The sequence below is a fragment of the Ascidiella aspersa genome, chromosome 6 (genome assembly GCF_963924565.1).
Source record: "Ascidiella aspersa chromosome 6, kaAscAspe10.2, whole genome shotgun sequence".
Lineage (NCBI taxonomy): Eukaryota > Metazoa > Chordata > Ascidiacea > Phlebobranchia > Ascidiidae > Ascidiella > Ascidiella aspersa.
In genome coordinates, this window is record NC_139452.1 from 22454048 (window position 1) to 22473947 (window position 19900).

Genomic DNA, 19900 nt, shown 5'->3' on the forward strand with positions numbered 1-19900 from the left:
AGAGCGACAAGGCGAGCAGAAAACGCGCTCGCCCTCTGTAAAATGCTTAAATGCGCTTATACGCCGCACCACCGCCACTAGCACCACCGGTGGTGAAAATTAAACAGAACAACTTAATGTAACTATAAATAAACTATTGAAGCGTGAAGTTTTTTTTACAAGTCGTCTTTAAACAGCAAAGTCAAACCAAATGTTTCAAGCTTAAATTTTCAAAGAATTGTTTTGTTCGAAATCCTGTATATAATGTCCCAAACCAGAATTTTTTTGTAAGCTTATACGCCGCACCACCGCCACTACCATCCCCGGTGGCGAAAATTAAACAGAACAAAACACCGGATAAAGCGCGAAGGCGTTCTGTGGCCCACCCAACCAAGTTAGGATTCGTCAGCCGCTTGTAAAAGTTGCTGTCGACGATTTGTTGCAATAGGCATTGGCAGTATGTCGCGCGCCGAAACCTGCAGGCGTGCATTGTTACCGGCAGGCTGCAGTCTGGTTCCATTCAATGCGCGGCCACTGTGCGACAGACGGCGGCCTGTAGAACAATAGACACCGGCTCACTAGATTACAGACGCGACATACAAAAACAAATGCCTAATGCCACCGCTAAGTCTTACATTCCGGAAACAAATTACCAGCATTGTTATAGCCAGCAGCGCAATAAATTCTTCCCGCTGGCCAGTGTCTGCTGTCTGTGGTCGCCGGAAAAGCCAAGTCACGAGCAGAAGTTGATTTACTGGGATCCCAAATCAGCCCCTTATCTTTCCGATTATTTCGTAACACTAGAATGCCTGATAACCATACTGTATAATCGCTGTCATCGGCATAATGCACAAATTCATTATTTTTATAAATTCTTAATCGTCGCACTGTTTTCACGTATTTATGTTTGCAATATTTAAATTTTTTCTAGAGACTGGTTATGTCATTATAGGCGGTTTGAATTCTTCTATTACGTCTCATAAAATAAGCGATTTCGAGATTATGTCAGAAGTTATTACAAAATATTTGTTGTAGCGGTTTGGGATATTAAAAAATTGAAAACGTTTACCTTTATATGGAGACGCCATATACGAATTGCCATCTTAACTAGGGATGCTGATGAAAAAATAACTGTCACATACAGCTTCTCATTAATGCATAAAGTATTACGTCACATCCTCACAAATCGTTTCAGATCTGACATTCATTTTTTATGACATGTTTTAGCCTTACAGATTTATCGATTTATAAGATAACAATGTTGATGTCCTGTATTCTCCAAAGACCAAAGCAAACACCCGTACTAACGCTTTGTGGACAAGTCGACACAAAAGCAACGATAAAATTGCTGGAACACACGGTAGACCAGGTTTACTAAAAGTAAGTTCTTATGGTATATATTTGTTTATCCAACGTTTCAGCTAACTATTAACAAAGCCTTAATCAGGGAATGACACACATGGCCAACAAGACGCTAAGTAAAATGACACATAAGACCAGGTTTGCAAAACGCAGCATCGCGTACCTCTGCAGCAAACCAAGGCAACTTCCCCACTGCCCAGGATTGATTAGTTCGTTTTTTCGCGATCAGGGCCACGCGCCTCACTTGCCACGCGTTCGGGAAGTTATCGGTTTGTTCTGCCCCCAGTCATAAAGTAATCTTGGAGCGCTGCAATTAACTCGACAACAGGCTTCTGCTTGATTGGGCCTGGAACGAAGCAAGGCAAGGCATGCGCCCATAAAATCTCGTAACGCGTCTGCGTTTTGCTTTAATGTTGTTTTCTGACCTATTTTGTCGTTGTCATTAAAATGCGAAATCTATTGGGAGGCGTTGTATTGCAAACGGAAAGAAGCCTCGGAGCATAATGGTTGGAGGTTGTAGTAAGTCGTAATAAGAATATCAAAGCCCATACAGAAGTAGGTATCATTTTGAACGTTTCTAATAACTCTTTATTCTATTAGTGCATTCTCTCTATGTTGAAAATGAATAAAGAGTTAGGGATGGAAGCCTGTTCTGAAACTGTGTACACACTTGCACTCGACGAAATTCGTCTCTGCACGAAAAAAATGTGTTTTTAATAACGTTAATCCGCACACATGAATGAACTTGCCGAGCGGCCCTTGCGTTATAACCGGCTTGCTTAATGACATTTCAAAAGGTTTTAGCGCGACGAGGAAGGCCTTATCCCCTTTGGAACTGCCGATTCCTCTATTGCATTCGGATTTGAAGAGGACATGCGCAAAGGGCGGTTGGGGATTAGGCCGGGTCTTGCGCGGTCGCGTATGTATCATCACACGATTCGCCATAATACCCAAGTACGCAATAAAGGAGGTCTCATCTCCCCGCAGACAACACGCAGAGCCAATAAATACGGATGGAGCAATAAGACGCCAGAGCAATTGTGTTTGCGAAATAAGCATTCCGGTCCATCCGCCTTTCGTTGGCCGCACGAAAACCGGGAATGCCCTGAATAATTCATGCGCCGGCTAAGTCACTCATATAGATGGGCGATAAAAGCGACAATACGTTATTCATGAAGTCGCGTGTTTCGTGCATTTTTCATGGAGACAAGTCGTACGCGACTATAAGCTTTGACGTATTGTTATCGAAAGCGAAGTGGCCAAATTAAAACGCAGTTTCAACGTGCACCGCGCGCGTTACTTGTCCCAAATTGAAGCTTGCGGTTGCCAAAATGGAGCGAAATTTGACACGCCTCCTTTTTAGGGCTGTGTAATGACTGTCGCGAAAGCCACTTTTTAAATTATGCTTCTTGTGAATAAAGATTCAACTAAGTACAGAACCTAATTAACCGAAAATCAGTTTGTTTGCTTTTAGGAGCGAAATATATTTATCATATAACTTCAAGGCAAACTGATTTTCACTTTAGTAAGTTCTGTGCTTAGCTTAATCTTTATTACTAATGTGCAACCAGAAACATTTGTTTTGCACCATTCGTATTCAAACAGATTCTGTTATACGACAGAAAATTCTGATTGTTTCTATGAATGGGCCAGTTTTAAGATCTACTTTTTTAAACTAAATATTTTGGTTAATCATTAGGCAATTAATTGGGATTTCCAAAATGCAATAATGTTAAATTAGTTATATTAGATCAACAATGAAAAAGCTATTGTGGCGGAAAATTCATTAAAATTGGATTAGCGAAAGTTGGCAGACACCCATATTGCGAGGGATAGTAGGGTTCTTTCTTGTCGATTAGGTATATAGCTTCATGCGATACATACTGGCCTTTAAATGCAGCCAAGACCAAATAATACAGACATGCGGTTTTAATGCGGCTTTGCTCCGTTTCCGTAGCGGAACTTGCTTCTACTGCTGCAAGACCGCAACCAAACAACAACAGGGCGGTCTGTGCGCGCAATTCCAAACAGATTTAGACGATTTCTCGCCCTAGAACAACAAGCGGCCGTAGTGGGCACTTGGACGAAAACAAAGGGGCCCGGAGGGAAATGATGCGCCCAGCAGGAAGGCCGCTGCACATATGCCTCACGCCACTGCTGGCACGTGCTCGATTGCTCCAAGAGATAAGGGCAGCCGCGCGCGCCCTGCTACCTTCTATATGCGCGCACGTCACAGTTAAGAAGGAAGTGAAGCGGCATAATTCGGGGGCCATCGACAAGGCAATGGACGCGCGTTGTCCTTGTGTACGTCGGGCCGGTGTCCCTTTTCCGGCGCGCGAGACAGCTTATTGGACAAAACGTTGACTTGCGCGCGACATATGTTTGTCGCTTTCTATTGTGCACGGCCCAAAACTTGAACGAACGAGATATCGATGCGACACCGGGAAGTCATTCCGCCTGCTCGTGCATTCGCAATGTGCTGAAATTCGGACACCGTAAGCGGCACTGATTATAGTGTTTAACGCGTGATACGCAACTACCACCGGATCCGACTTCTTGATTGGCTTCAAGGCGAGTTTAATCTTCCTTTCTAGACCTTGAAGCCGAGCAGCAGTGCCGACCTACTGGTAGATCGTAGTAGACAGCTTGATGCGGCCAAGTCGTTTTACTCGTGATTTTATTTGGGCAATAAAGGCGAGTTTGCCCAGCCGTGGACAAAAATGCAAATTTCGGAGTTCGACACCCAGTTAAATTAAGTTCATTAAATAAAACATTCAGTGATTTTTTTTATACATCGCATTGTGGACACAAGACGCTCTATAAGTGTTCGTTTTGGGAAAAATTGTCATAAATATGATTTTTTTTCTTCATTGTCATAAATATGCCTTTGTTTATCCAGCGTTTATAGAATTTTTAAAACGCCATATACCTTCTGGTATAAGTTTATGGTTATTGTATAGATACTAGTGGTGTCAGGATGAGTAATAATACATTGAATTGAAGCAGTTTTACACTTTATTTATTAATAAATTATAATCCCTTTGTGTAAGCATTCTATGGTGCATGCAAGTCGATCAGCAGTACCACAGCTCGCCTTAAAGGCCGACGAAGCTTGATTTCAACCGGCTTGAAGCCATCGAAATTTATCTGAAAGGCTGCAATTACACAAGAGTACATACTTGAGTATCCACAAAAGTATATGTGCATTTATTTGACACACAGGATTATTTTATTTGATTCCTTTACACGTTACAGCAACGGTTCTCAAACCGTGGTACGGGAGAAAAATTTCGGGTGATACGCGAGCGAATTCATTTTACTTGCACTTGAAAAATTAAATAAAAAAATCGTTGCTAACGTTTTTGTGACGAACAAAAAATTGTTGTTACTAACTCCTGTCTTTAGGCTTAAACGACCTCCTGACTTACTGCCAGATATCAACAAATGACTGTCAATGGAATGCTGATTTTAGTAGCCAACTTTTAAATCATTTCACCATAACCAATGTTTTGTTTTGATAATATGTGAACTAATTCCATGCCCCCCACCCAAGAAAACTTTTTTGTTAACTTTTTTTCCGTTTTCCAATGCTTTTTTTATTTTTAAGAAATATATTAAGCTGAAAGGCGCTATACTTGTTGCACCGTGTGACTAATAAACTCTACAAATTTCATCTTTTGTTCAATTATTAAACCCGGACTATTAATCCGGTTATTTCGAGCAATATGCGAATCCGGTTAATGTGTATACGTCACGTGCCTTTGTAAATTAAAATTTTAGCCAATTTCAGCCAAATAAACATTTTTTGCTTCACACGATTAGACCGGATTTCAACTGCGTTGTGTGTACCAGTTTGCTTGCCAACAAGTGTTTTGTTGTTTGTTTGTGCAATGAAGTCATGATGTGACGTAACTTTGTGACGTCATTCCTGAAAAATAATCATGCCCCTTCCCCCACATCCACCCCTGACTTTTGGATAAACCAAATATGACTTCTAACCTTAAAACACGTGTTTTGTGGCCCTCAGTCACTATCGTAGGCCAATGGCGACCTTTACCGATAACTATATTTGCAAAAAAAAACGGGTTTCTGTAGCATATGGCAGACCACCATTTATCAAAAACTGTGACTAGCGATGATCGATAATATTAAATCAGAAACTGATTTTTCATCTTAAACGGTTAATTGTTTTTATAAATCAGTAACTTAGGCCGTTTTAACTATAACCTGAAAAAAAATATTTTTCAAATTTCGGATTAAATAAACTAGCTTATATATGAGCTTATTACTTTGTCAAATGGTGTCAGGTAGAAGGCTCGTACGTATTGTTTAAAATATAGGGGAAAACTGTTACAATAAACCAGATATTTGGTTCCTATGGCATTGTTTGTCAATAAAGTTCGTGCTATAAGGGTCGCAGATACATTTTCGACGCATACTTGAGTAAACAAAATAATTTGAACGAAGTAATCATACTTTAGGGATCAAAAACAAGCAGCCACACATGGTCACAATAACGCAGTTCAGCAACCAACTATAACAGGGTTTCTTAACCCGTCGGCCATTGTAGACCGGTACGAGGAAATCCTATGAAAATTCAACGGGTACGAGCGTTAAAAAAAAAAAACACTGAACTATAAGATGATAGTAACCGCTTCGGGTCATCGGACATAGGCTTGTTTATAAATCCAGATTTACCACAAAAGTATGCTTAAGTTTAAAATGCTTAGCTTTAATACTTGTATGCTTAGCTTTAATACTTGTCAATTCTCCAGGTTAACTATAATATAAAGTGATTTGTGAGACCATACTTTTTTTGACAGCTTCTTTTTGGTTGTTCACTTTGACTGTATTCATTTATTCTTTTTGTATCCAACGCCTTTTTGTACAACTGTAATTATTTCATTAATGACATTTAAATTTTAAAAGTCAAAATTCCATACGGTAAATCATTTACTTAATATTTCGCACCAAATTTCGTTCAATTTCGTAGGTTTGCTTATGTTGATTTACTCAGGTATAGCAAATTACACTGACAAGTTTCGCATTTTGCAACACAGAGCGAAACATTTGTGCTGTAAAATCTATGTATTAAGCTGTGTTTAACGCACGCAATGTTTTGGAATGTACACATTTAAGTTTATTGTTTATCGCAATTTTATCTACCGAAACGTCACTCAGTTTTTGTTCAGACAGCTGTTGCCAAGTCCAATTGAGTTAAAAAAGGTAGTTGTATAAGTTGGAAATTTATCCCTTCTTGAACTATAGTTTGCCGTTGATTATTATATTTGAACTTTTTAAAGATAGAATTGACACATGACAATCTCACGCGCAGCTCGCCAATACCGTTTTAAGCACGTATAATTAAAACCTTTACAAACGTTCTCATGAAATTTCTTCTAAACGTATCATCTTTAGCCTATCTTTTTGACATACAGTAAGACAAAAAGCGTAACGTTTAACAGTTTCAAGTAGTTCTTCAAGAGATGATAAAAAGCAATTTCAAAACGTCTATCTTCCTGTTTTATAGAATTTATTTGATGTATTGCGAACTTTGAAGAAAGTGCTGCACTTTTTATGAAAGCCTAAAGGTTTAAACTTTAAAGCATGGTTTCCTAAAACTTTCTGTGCAAGCCTGTGTACGATACAAGTGTAGCTTTTGTAAGTACTGATGGGCTCCTTCATTATTTCCTGAGTCAAAAGTGATATTAAAATTTAAATAATGTTTACAGAATCTTATTTGGACAGGAGCTCTTCAAAATTTAGTTTTGCCATACAAATATAGAACCTAGTTTAATGCGCTTATTTGTTTGCACTTGTTCGTGTTTGCAATATGGCCGTATCAACTATTTTGCAAACGGGTCTGTTTTCGTGTTTTGCGCGAAGTGTTATCTGGTATCAATTTGGTTTTGACAAAATATTTTAGGCACGTTTCTATCTAAACATGCAGGCACAATTTGTTCGTCAACGACAATCTTGTTCATTACCAGTTAACGAAGATAGGCTATTTATGAAAAGAAAACTAACACCATTTTTTTTACATAAAATTAAATAATGGAACCGCCCTTTGAAGCTGCATTTTATACATTTTTTGTATTTGATAATCTCGTGTTACTGGTAACAACAAGATAACTTTTGCTAGTAAAACAGTAAATAAAAATAACTGTAAATAAAAATTAGTATCGGTTCGTCCAATGTGCTTTATGTGACGAAAGCTTCTATAGAAATTTACCGTAAGACATTGACAAAGCGGTTCCAGCCTATCCTGAATCTCTTTTCAGAGATTACTTCTAATATAGGTAAATGTAAAGTGTTGGTAATAAAAAGTTTATATTACATTTTAGCTGTTCAGTATATACTAATAGGCTTATTTATAAATTTTCTACTACTAGTTCTAGGTTTCCACACTTATTTTTTGAACTGGAAAATTGAAAGTTTATTTCAGGTTATAACAACAGGGATAAATAATCTAATCTAAAAGTTTTACGAAAAACAACAGTCACAAAGAAAAACAAACGCGCAAAAGATTTAAATAAAATCATTGTTTACTGTGGCTGTCTGGTAAAGCATTAATTCGAGTGACACTTTTTGTTAAGGGTTCTAAAATAACGCGCGACTTTTTTTCGCAGAAAGTTCCGCGGGCAGTTGTACGTAGTTGCTTCACAAACGGTTTCAACAGATGTTCCATAATGTCTGGTTCAAAATCGTACTGAAAATAAAAAAAACACAGTTATAAATGGAAATTCATACACCTCTGTGTCCCATTGTGATCTAGTTTTAAAGTACTGTATGGCCCCATTTAGGACAACTTATATTAAGCACATCATAACTTAAGTTTACATTGGTCATACTAGCTAGTACTACTATCGAAGCGACATGACAAAACTCACACTATAGACTTCAAATGAGTTCACCAGATTGATAAACTCGGTCGACTCGGGCAAAACTAGAGTTTTTAAAATAACGTTTTTAATCGAAAATAAATCGCTTATGGCAAGTAAAATTCAGTAAAATGCAACAAGACCATCAAAACTTGACTTGGCTTCCTAAATATGCAATTGACTAAACATCCACAAAATGCTAGGTTTTCTTAATATCATGACGTCACATCAACGGGGCTGTCAACATAATTTGCCCAACACGATCAACGTAATTAACCTATTACTCATTTTGGCCTGTTGCCTTTCATGTTACATTTCTTGTCTTAAAGGCAAATTATCAGTGCGATATTAAGCTTGTTAAATAATTTATTTCTATTAACTCACATTTAAAAACGATTCGTACAACGCTTTAAACGTTGGGTTGACATCGCCGAAAAACGCTGATGATATTCCGTGTACAGCCTTGGCGCCCCCTAGTGATTCGGCGTCCTGGCAAATGTTGCTCTCGTCGCTGCAAAAGTTGTGTTTGAAGTTCCAGGCACAAGACAATTGCTTCAGAAAGTCTAAAGCAACATATATCTCGCTGGAAAAATTGTTCTTCTGGCAAAATTTTATTAAAGTACCAACGTTTCGACCACCTATATATAGACAAGATATCTTGTACAAAATCTAATTACCGTTAAGCAGATTTTTTGTCTGATATGTTCTAACTTAGAAAACAATGATTTTTTTCAATTAAATTAATCTTTCAAGGCTAGGAGTCTAACTAAATTCTTACACATTTCGACAGTTGTTTTGGATTATGAAATTAGTTAAAAAAAAACGATGGCCAACGCGTTAAACATTTACCAGGATTGTAGTGGTACATTATGTTTAGCATCTTTTGATCGTGTTCGACTTTGTTCCTATACTTTTCGTAGAACTTCATCAGTAGGTCGACCCCATACTGCATCTTTGTCACATCAGGGTTCTCGGCTGTTTCATCGTGAAACAACGTCCATTTTGATTTCAGCATCCGGGTGAAATTCATCAACATTACCTGCACAAAAATACCTTATAACACGGGAATCATAAAGAGATATACTTCTAACTGCAAATGTAAACGAGTTTTGGAATGTATATTGCGTATAATGAAAAAACTCGTACAAAAGCGAATGAATCAGATTAGCATGCTTTTCGATCTTTTAACATGAGACGGCTCATGTCAAATAATTCTGTGAGGTGTTTTAGAGTCTTTTAATATTAATAATTATTTACACGCTATAACACCCAGAAGTATTTTTAATTTGGATGTAGGAGATATGGCGACGATATATATTGTTCCAAAATACCTACGCCGGTATTGATTTGAAAATTGCCCTCGTTTTGATAAATGAAGTTTTCGTTGAATTTTGAACCACGAATTGGGCGACCGGCTGTGGGAGATATTGCTGCCACCTGGTGGCTGGAAAATGACTTGAGTTCGTTCCACAGTTGGTCGATCGGTTGAATGAACACCACGTCGCTGTCGCTATAGATGGCGGAATCAGTTGTCTCCTTCAATATTAGCTGTAAATATACGTACACTAAAGGTAACCATGGCGCCCTGTGGATTCTTACCTGATTGAGTAGAGTCCTGCCTTTTTTCCCTAGGGAAATCTGTTTGTTGAGGGAGCAGCATAACTAAAATTTAAAATACTAAACACTTACCTTGTACTTACCTATAATACCATCACAAAAAAAGGTAAAAACGTTTACCTTCTGCCTTGCGCAGTTTTAACTCGGCCTTACCTCCGTGGTTCCCTAGTGGAGGCAGGTTGTCAGAGGACTGGGCCCAGACCACAACTGACTTTGCTCAGAAATTCCCGGCCTGTTCTTGGTCAATGGAAATAATCGTGTCACAACCCTTACCTACTTTCTTTACTTTTTCTTAGTTTTCTTATTTAAGTTCACCATTGGTTGAGAAAAAATATTATCGAAAATATTCGCTGTGCAAGTTACATCCTTAATTTGAATTTGATAAATAACTCAAAACGGTAATGTTTAACAAACATAAAAATCATCAAGAGATGCAAAAATTCACATTTGGTGAAACGCCTGATGTCAGGTAGAGTCGCGGATATTAATTGAAATTTTATTCACGCGATAAAGTAGTAAATTGTAGAATGTATAGAAAAGGGGATAAACTTGTTGAACAAAACATAACCTTATCGTATACTTACAGGTATGAGCAGTCGAAACGAACCACACGGTTTGTACCACTTCTGCCACTCTTTCGCCATCGCAAGTGGCATGTAATCTTTGTAGTTGGTTTTGTAAAGTTTGTAGGAAAATCGCTCATGAATTGCTTTTGGCCACGCAGAAATCTGTGTGAAATGCACAAAACGAGATTTTTTTTGATTTACACAGCAAAAACGGATCCGCGCCTGGTTACGCGTCACCTTGCCCTCTAGCCTTAACACATGTCCGTAAATATACCGAAATGTGTTGATAAAAACATAGACTAAAGATCCATTTGTTACGATGCTTTTAATGCTGTTGCATGTAACTCATCGGGTTGATCAACAATCAAATCAACTGATAATTACTAATTTAACTGAATGCAACAGTTGTTGAAACTGATAAATCGCCATATAAACATCTTTAACATCTTTTAAACATACCTCTTGGCGAAAAAGTGAAGTCATATCGTTTTCGGTAAAAATGTGTACTTTCAGTGGTGCTTGAGCAAATAAAACCGCCGACTTTATCATCGTCAAAGTCTGGTCCATTGGTTTCTGTATATCCTTAATATTGCAAATAAATAACATTTAAAAGCGACAGGTATTAGAAATTTCCTGGTTTTGCTGCGGTTGTCGGTTACAGCAAATCACAATTTATAACATATGTTTATTAGAAACAAGTTAAGTTGCGTTTAAATTTGCTATTTACGCGCTATAAGCAACTTCGTGTGGAATTACTATTAATGTAAAACACCATATCACGAAAACGTTACAGTAGACATGCATCGGCCATTGAGAAATATAACACGTAGGATTATTTTATGTTAAGTAACTACCAACTGTAATCTTACTCGAATTCCTTGATAGTTTGGCCTCCCGCAAGAAACTGCAACCAAATGGACGGTAGGTGGAATGTTACTCGCAGTAACATTGACGATGATTCGACTGAAATGATACGCGTAAAGCAACTCGCAATTTAAACTCGAAAAATTTTACTTGATGTTGTCAATATATAAACCGTTAAAAATGTGAGTATAAAATGCACATGGAACTAAAGTTCAAATTTGTCCATTTGCAAAAACTATGGTAACCGGAGACTGGGGAAATGTTAAGCACGGTGGCATATGGTTAAATACTGTAACTATTTCGTAAAATAAAGTTAGGTTTCTGCTAAAATACCAGCATACAGGACAAACTTCTACTTTCATCAATTTTGTCTATTAATTTTTACTTACCGTATCTTTTTGCCAAGAAAAACTTTTACGCATACCCCAATTAGAAACCAGATGACTATGCTTTTGATCACTCTTGCCTTATTCATTCTTAAACGTCAACTGCTTCTACTAATTTAGTTCAATGCAACAACTCAGGCCCTCTTCGGATATCCGGGCTTTAATCATTTATACTTAGTACCGGTATGTTTTGTTAGCTTATAACATACCGAGTTTAACCAAATTCTCACAACAAAAGTTAATATAACATACAACTTAAAAAGATGGCAAGCTATGCTTGTACAAGTCTGGAAGAAAAGTGCCTCAGGCAATTTATTTCGATAACCGGTAATTTATTCCTTTCGTATCTTTATTTTCTGCATCAACGATCCGTAACAAAACATCCATACTAAACAACAACAATACGCACTACTATCTCAAAACACATTATCTATCGTAGCCATTATAATTTTTAATGTATGTTTAACAAGCCTACACAAAATAAAACTGTAAATCATGGAAGTACCTAAAAACTAAGGACAAACTGCTGTATCACGCAACCGCATCGATGTAAACCTTACTTGTAACGTTGTGTAAAAGTAAGGTAAAACTGTTAGTCATGTTTTATGGGTGCTCTTGACTTTTGCGTAAAAAGTAAAAAGTGTCCGGAAATAATATACTTAAAGACTGAAGGGTATAAATATCAATGCAGTTTTTGTGAGACTCGAGTATATTACTGCATTAACATGTTATCCATTATACATATTCGAAAGTAAAGCTTTAGTCAAAAGGTACATGTTGATTTAAGACTGACAAATAACCATTTGGTTTTGATTAAGTTCTTGCTTTTCACACGTTGTCAAAACAAAACATTGTAATTTCACGTGCAAAGAAAACTTTGTTGATTTATGGCTATATATTGTTATTACCAAAGCATGTAATTGTATAAAATCGTCTTCCTATGAACGTTACATGAAAGAATTCATTGTTTCTGTCAAACTTAGGGCAACTTTTATTTAATGAAATACATTCGTTGGTAACCATTTTTTTAGTCTTATTGTTTGATATCCAATATATATATATATATAGGGATTTCCTCTTAATTGTTTTGTACTGTCTGTAGCAATATATTTTAAATTAGATATAGTAAACATAGTAATGTAAATTGCCACATATTTATGTAAATTCCTGCAGTTTTGAAAGTTAGGCCTACGCGAAGGATTAATCCTTTTTTTAATAATTAATATTTGCACTCTCAGCTGAGGCGAGGCTATACATTTCATGTAAAATGACTTTCGGCCACTAAAGGTCACTCTAACACACAAAATTTCCATCAAACTAAAGGTTTTTGGTATAGTAATTTATGTTCAGCCGTGCAAATTTCTGCAAAAATTGATTTCAGTCGTGCATATTTAAGCAGCTCTATACATACCCCCTTACCATATATTCACAGTTTCCAATCTGGCTTAAGGGTATTTGATATTAACACATCATTCATCCTTCAATTTTTTAGTTTTCTTAGGTGCATCAATAGTAACTTACTAAATGGCTGCTGCAAGGCTTCTACGAACATGCCTGCAACGGTCACTGCAGCATAGATTCATATTCAACTCGTCTTCAAAATGCTGTAAGATTGCCTAACTACTTTCTTGTATTTTTGTTTGTGATTGTATTAATGCTATCCTGTTATGTTTTAGATCCAATACAAATTCAAATGCCAGCCTTATCTCCAACTATGGAAGAGGGCACTATTGTCAAGTGGTTAATTGCAGAAGGTAAGTGTTAATTTTTCATTTGTAAATGCATTATTATAAAGTTATTTTATATATATATAGCGGATGCCTTCCAAAAGGTTATTACCAAATCACAGTACCTAGTTAAATTGCAGTGCAAGCAGGGTAAGGCTAAAAATTCTAGCCTGAGGCCTGAATGACTTTATAATTTGTGACTGTCAATGAACACTGGCATATTTTGCAGTTAGCATTACCTGCCGACGATAGTTGGGGCAGAGGGCTGGAGCAATAGGGGCATGCTGCAAGGTTCCTGGTAGCATTTTTTATATTAATATGAACAGTCATATTGGTATGCATATGTGATAAAGCAAAACCTTATTTTAATTTTTACTGGTTAAATATATGTCAGTTCATATATTACCGGGCCATTGCTAATTTTGTTGATATGTCTGTTTTTAGGTGATGATGTTGAGGTTGGAGATGCATTGTGTGAGGTGGAAACTGACAAGGCCGTTGTTACAATGGAAGCCATGGAAGATGGAAAACTTGCCAAAATCTTGGTAACAAATATTTACTATAATGTAAATATGAAAATCAAATCCTATAATAAAATAAAGTTTGTCTGCAATTGCACAATATATTGTAATTTTTGTTTAAAATCAGACAGATTTTTTTTTTACATGACTCAAGTAGTTGTGGTAAAATGGCTTGACTTGATTTTGGTAATTTTGAAAAAGACTTGACTTGGACTTAATTTATTGAGTTAAAATGACTTGGGTTAAAAATAATTGTTTTAACTTAACATTATTTTATAAAATTGAGTTATTTATTTCAAGTTTGGCTCTTGAAACAATTAGATTTTTTTTTTTTTGTTATTTTTTTAGTTTACCTATTGTTAAGAATAGGACCAATTTTAATATTGCTTCATTTTGATATAAGTTATTTGACTTGAGATGCTGACTTGAGTTGACTTGGGCAACTGATGACTTAGACTTGGACTTGACTTGTATTTTCAAGACTTTACTTGGACTTGAGTCATTTCAAAATGACTTGTTTATAACACTGTGTTATACCCATATTCACATATATAAACCGGAGTTTTCTATAGAAATTTTTTGAACCACATAGATAGCAGAAGGCGGAGATAAAGTGAAGGTGAATGTTCCCATTGCAATTCTTGCTGAGGAAGGAGAGGATTTGGCATCTGCGGCTTCCATTCAAGTGACAGAAGAAGCTGCTGTTAGCCATGCAACATCTCCAGTTGAAACTGCTCAGTCTGCCAAACCCACACCAACCAAACGCAGGTAAAACATAGAAGTGAATCTGTATTTATTAGATAAGGAGTTATGTATGAAATGTATCAGTCAGACCTTATAAACCTCAAATAGACACAATCTCTGTTAACTCCTGAAACAGTTTAATTTTCTGGAAACACAATTTAATATATTTGTATATCTCAGTGGTTCGCAACATTTTATGGCTTGTGGCACACTAGCTTTGTGGCAAATGATACTGGAACAATAAAAATAAATTCTAAGCAATGTAGGAATTTTATTTTGATTTATTGTACTCTAATCATATACAAAGAGTGAAAGACTTTGCGACAATAGCCAAAATGAAATTCCTTAAAGATTTCAAAATATCTTGCGGAACCCTTGAGCATTAGAAATAGCTCCCCAGTGTGCTGCCGCACCCCAGTTAAAAATCACTGGTATATGCATATACATTTTAGCAAAAAAATGTTCTTTTGCAGTTCAATGTTGTCACCAGCAGTGAGACAGACACTTCAACTGTATGGAGTTGATGCAACTTCTGTTTTAGCATCTGGTCCTGGTGGTATTTTGTTAAAAGGGTAAATAAGTTGTATTAGGTGTCTTACTTTTACACTATGTTGCAAAAATGTATATTAAATCCAATCTGTTCCTTGTGCTGGCATTGAAGTTTTTCATGCCTATAAAAATATTTTCGGCAGAGACATTTTGAAGTACGTGTCAGAAAAGCAAATTAGCAAACAAACAGTCAAGTTGGATGCACAGACAAAATCTGAGGTGAAACCTTCGCCTCCAGCTGAAGCAAAAGTAAAGAAATCAAAATCAGCTTCTAAAAAGGCTTCAGCGCCTGTTCCTTCTGTAAGTTACCAGTTTTATTTGTTGATTATTCTAAAGTATGTTTTGGGTTAACACTGTTTTATGATCTTATTAATAAAACCGACTGATCAACTATGCCGGACTACCTTTACCTCATATAGCTAAACCTAATATATGTTTGTTTTTTTATAAATACAAATCACCATGAGCAGCCAAATAAATATATATTTATGTTTTCTTACTTCATTAACAGGTCGCCATCACACTTTTTAAATATTTTTATTTTTTTTTGTTTTTCTCTTATGTTATTTTTTTCAGGCGAGTAACTACGTTGATGTAGAAGTAAATACTCTCCGAAAAACATCTGCCCAGCAGTCCACTGATTCTAAGCACGAGATACCTCACTCTTATCACACTGTCGAATGTAGTATTACAAAGCTAGTCCAAATGCAAAAGCGGCTCAGTGAAGGTAAAATAAAAAAAAATTACCAAGAAAAAATAACCAAGAAGTTTAAATTTGAAAGAAAATAATATTTATATCTTTGAAATCCTGAGTAAAATACAGAATTATACTTTTGTTAAAAAAAAGAAACTTATATTTTGCCGAAAACGGCATCCTCAATACCTCTAACACATGGGTTCTTAAACTGGGGTCTTAGGGGAACTACTTTTAGGGGGTCCGTGAAGGCCAAATTGAAATATTAGTGTATATTGAGAAAGTAATCAATATTTCTAAGGAAAGAGTTTAATTAAAAATAAAACGTTTTTGCACTGAATGTCTCTATTTCTATTCTTCTTTTTACTTTTTGTGGACTGAAAACTGCACATTTCTACAGTCTATTTGTATTACGACGTCAATTTATGACGTCATTTTTTTAATTTCTTGCCTACAGGGGTCCACGCGAAGCAAAAAAACAATTTAGGGGTCCGCGGTGAAAAAAGTTTAAGAACCCCTGCTCTAACAGTAAAATCTGTTACTTTTTTCCATAAAATATATACTCTTTAACAAAAATATGATCCTTTATTTTACTCGGGTTTTAAAAACAAGTTTAATTCGTTTATGAACTCGTCAGTAGTGATAGACGAGCAGAAACCTGCTGTTAATGGTTTTGAATTTCATAAAAATACATCCTTGTATAGATTTTAACAATTCCAGCAGCAACGTAATTACTTGGCAGAGATGCACTGTTGTAAACAAGTCATTAAGAAATGACTTAGTCCGGAGCAAGTCAGAAGTCCAAGTCAAGTCTTTCAAAAAATAACAAGTTAAATCTCAGTCCAAGTCAAGTTCCAGTCAAGCTATTATTAGAGCAAGTCATCTCCAAGTTGAATTACTGATAAATAATAAAACAATAAACCTTTAAATTGGTTAACTCGTCCGATTTAAGGCAATAAGTCAACTAAAAAATAATAAAAAAACAACAGATCGCAATCTAATCGTTTTACGTGCAAAACTTGAGATAAATAGCTCAATTTTATTATAAAATGTTAAATAAAAGTAATTCATTTTAACCCAAGTCTTTTGACTCAATGACTCAGTTCCAAGTCATGCTCATGTGTCTAAATGACTTAAGACAATTCGAGTCATTTTATCAAACCGACTTAAGTTAAGTCAAGTTAATTGAAAACTTTGACTTACAGTCATTACACGACTGACAAAATGTACGAATCTATAAATTATTCGCTCTTTAAATTTATTCCGCAAAGTACTAGTGTCGGTACTCGTTCGATACTAAAGTGGTATTGGAATACCGAATCACTGTAGAAAAAAATTGACTTTTAAGGGACAAAAACAAAGAATTCTACTCAAAACTGTAGGTTTTTTTCTGAACGCTTAAACTGCACTGAAAAACGTATTTCTGTGTAAAGTTCGTCTATTCGTTTTGGTACCATGTAAAATGAATTAACAATCTGTCTTAAAACTGCATTTCCTGCAGATCACGACTGGCTAAGAGTCCATTTTTTTGTATAAAGTTACAAATTTCACATTTATATAATTTACAGTAACTGGTCGTACGGTTGCCCGTGTGACCGTTCTTATTATATGGGCCGAAAATTTATTTTCGGGACATATGTTGTTTTTGCCGTTAAATGTTTCAGACCGATTTTTGTCTGAAGCTTTATAGAGCAAGTATACATCGTAGAATTCTCAAATTGTAGACATGACGTGGAGTGGTATGTAGGTGTGCATAAGAGGTTTATGAGTCGGTGGCCCTAGGGACCTTCGATTGAGGGACAAAAAACCTAAAATATTGTGACGTCATCATTTTAGCTCTCTGTATCTATCGACTCCCATCTAGTTTAAAACTAATACTGATGCTTTCAGTGCGAAATCTAATGCTTAGCTTGTCGCTGATTTGTTCTATTACTATATAGTCGGCGCAAATTTCACCGTCCTCAACTTCATCATCAAAGCTGCCGCGATTTCCTTGTTCAAAATTCCCGAGGCCAACTCGCTGTGGAGAACCACCGAAGCGGAACAGCAAACCGACTGTGACGTATCGGTTACTCTGGCAACCGAGTTTGGCAGTGTAACACCGCTTATCAAGGTAATTAATTGACTTTGCTAATGCAATATTTCTGACCGCCTAAATTTTTTTGGGCTTGCTGCGCTCTACAGAAATTATCAGTAGTTTGATGCACCCTTGCTCGTATTTTTGCTGTGGTTAATTGTAACGTTACAATAACGAGATTGAAGCAGCACATTAACTGTGCATCAAGGTTGAAAAAAACCTTTTCAATTTTTGGCACTTTTATCGTACACAAAAACTTGTGCCAAGCAGCTGTCAATAGAGCAAATAATGGAATCCTCAAGAATTTGAAATATCTCTCAGCACCCTTCAGCGTTAAAAATCGCATTGTCACCACTGGCCTATCATGAAATAAATATCCTTGTTTCCGGTTTAAATGTGCACTATTTTGTTAAGTTTTTTGGTTGCTTTCCAAGTTAACTTTCGTGTTTTTCTTAGAACGCTTCAATGAAAGGACTCGATCAGATTTCTCGCGAAGTTGAAAAATTAATCGCCAACGCTCAACAGGGAAATGTGGAAGCTGCCAACAATCAACATGACGCTGCCCTCACGTGAGAAACTTAATTCTGTAACAACATTTTTTTTTTTTTGGAAAATTCCCTATTTAAAGTTTCATTTGGTCTCAGAATACATTTTGTTTTTGATCACTTTGTATTCTCTATTTTATTGGACGCTAAAGAAAACAGCAACTTTTGGAGCATAATGGTTATAGGTTGTGGTAAGACGTAATAAGAATATCAAAGCCCATACAGGAGTAGGTATTATTTTGAACGTTTGGCATAACTCTTTATTCATCAAAACAGCTTTCTTTAGTAAAAATTGGAAATTACCCAAAAAAGTTATCTAATCCAGGAGCACGTTGAATAGATGTGCTGCACTATCGTACAACGTGTAAATATATATCGTAGATTTATACAAGAACTCGCGCCATCCATGTGAATACGGTCAAAACAATATTATGCGTCCCCAGTTTTCTGCATCAGGCTGCTTTATCATGAATACAGAAACTAAATTTAAGGTCAAGCTTGGCATTGCACCTCTCGCAGAACTCATTGCACCATTTATCAGTTGAGACAAAGTAGCACTTCATAGTTTACAGCGTAGCAGCGGTAAATTAATTCCTACGACTTTCTACTTCCTCCAAAATCAAGCGAACAGTCACCCACCCTAAAAAAGATGTTTGGACCTTTAATGTAATATTAATATTAATCCCCGACGAGGCCGCGAACCTTCGCCGGACAAAATTAAAACCAATGCACTGTGTTAACAAACTCTATATCAGAAAGATTGAGTAAGACTATAAACCGCGACCGTTTTCGACCGAACTTTTAACGATGTAATCCAGAGCGACTTGCTTTTGTTTTTTTAGGATCCACGATCTCGGAAGTTCGGGTGTGCGCGAGTTTCTAGACGTACTTTGTCCCACCCACAGCTCCGTGCTTTGCGTGGGAGCCACCAGACTGAAAATGGCGAGTCCTCCAGCTTCAGAAGACGCCCCCTCCTCTCAGTCGGTTGTACCGACGATCGAGCAAGTCCTCACCCTCACAATGAGCAGTGATTCGCGAGCGGTCGATTCTGTCGCGGCGTCGAACTTTATGAACGCCCTTAAAAACAGTTTGGAAAACCCCGAAACGATCGGCTTGTTGTAGTAATGCTTTAAATCGCTCTATATTTCGTTTAGCGCTCCTGAAAGTTCGACATCGTTTTTTTTTGTTATTCGAGTATAGAAAAGAGTTTATTGCGGATTGGCTTTTCTGCCAATTTGCTTTGTCGTATCTCCATAGCCGCATGAAGTTAATATATGCTTTTTTGTTGGTTGTTTTTTACAATACACTGAAAACGCGAATGAATTTTATGTGTTGAATGTTTTGTTTGTTTGTTTTTTTTTTATCTTAACTGTTTTTGACGAATATCC

At 36.5% G+C, this 19900-nt stretch overlaps 2 protein-coding genes across 2 annotated transcripts; one reads left to right on the plus strand and one right to left on the minus strand.

Moving 5' to 3' along the window:
- Positions 1-7760: 7760 nt before the first annotated feature.
- Positions 7761-11897, minus strand: LOC146140812 (glucoside xylosyltransferase 1-like). The gene is made up of 8 exons (XM_083391347.1): positions 11659-11897; positions 11275-11368; positions 10865-10987; positions 10424-10567; positions 9558-9770; positions 9072-9261; positions 8607-8785; positions 7761-8050 (listed from the first exon to the last, which is right to left on the minus strand). Exons 1-8 carry the CDS (start codon positions 11742-11744, stop codon positions 7880-7882), a joined length of 1200 nt encoding a protein of 399 aa, XP_083247473.1. The 5' UTR covers positions 11745-11897; the 3' UTR covers positions 7761-7879.
- Positions 11898-13127: 1230 nt separating this feature from the next.
- On the plus strand, positions 13128-19825 carry LOC146140813 (pyruvate dehydrogenase protein X component-like). Its single transcript, XM_083391345.1, has 10 exons — positions 13128-13261; positions 13332-13409; positions 13827-13927; positions 14496-14671; positions 15121-15219; positions 15340-15496; positions 15773-15923; positions 17831-18003; positions 18424-18536; positions 19355-19825. Exons 1-10 carry the CDS (start codon positions 13180-13182, stop codon positions 19632-19634), a joined length of 1410 nt encoding a protein of 469 aa, XP_083247471.1. The 5' UTR covers positions 13128-13179; the 3' UTR covers positions 19635-19825.
- The last annotated feature ends 75 nt before the right edge of the window (positions 19826-19900 follow it).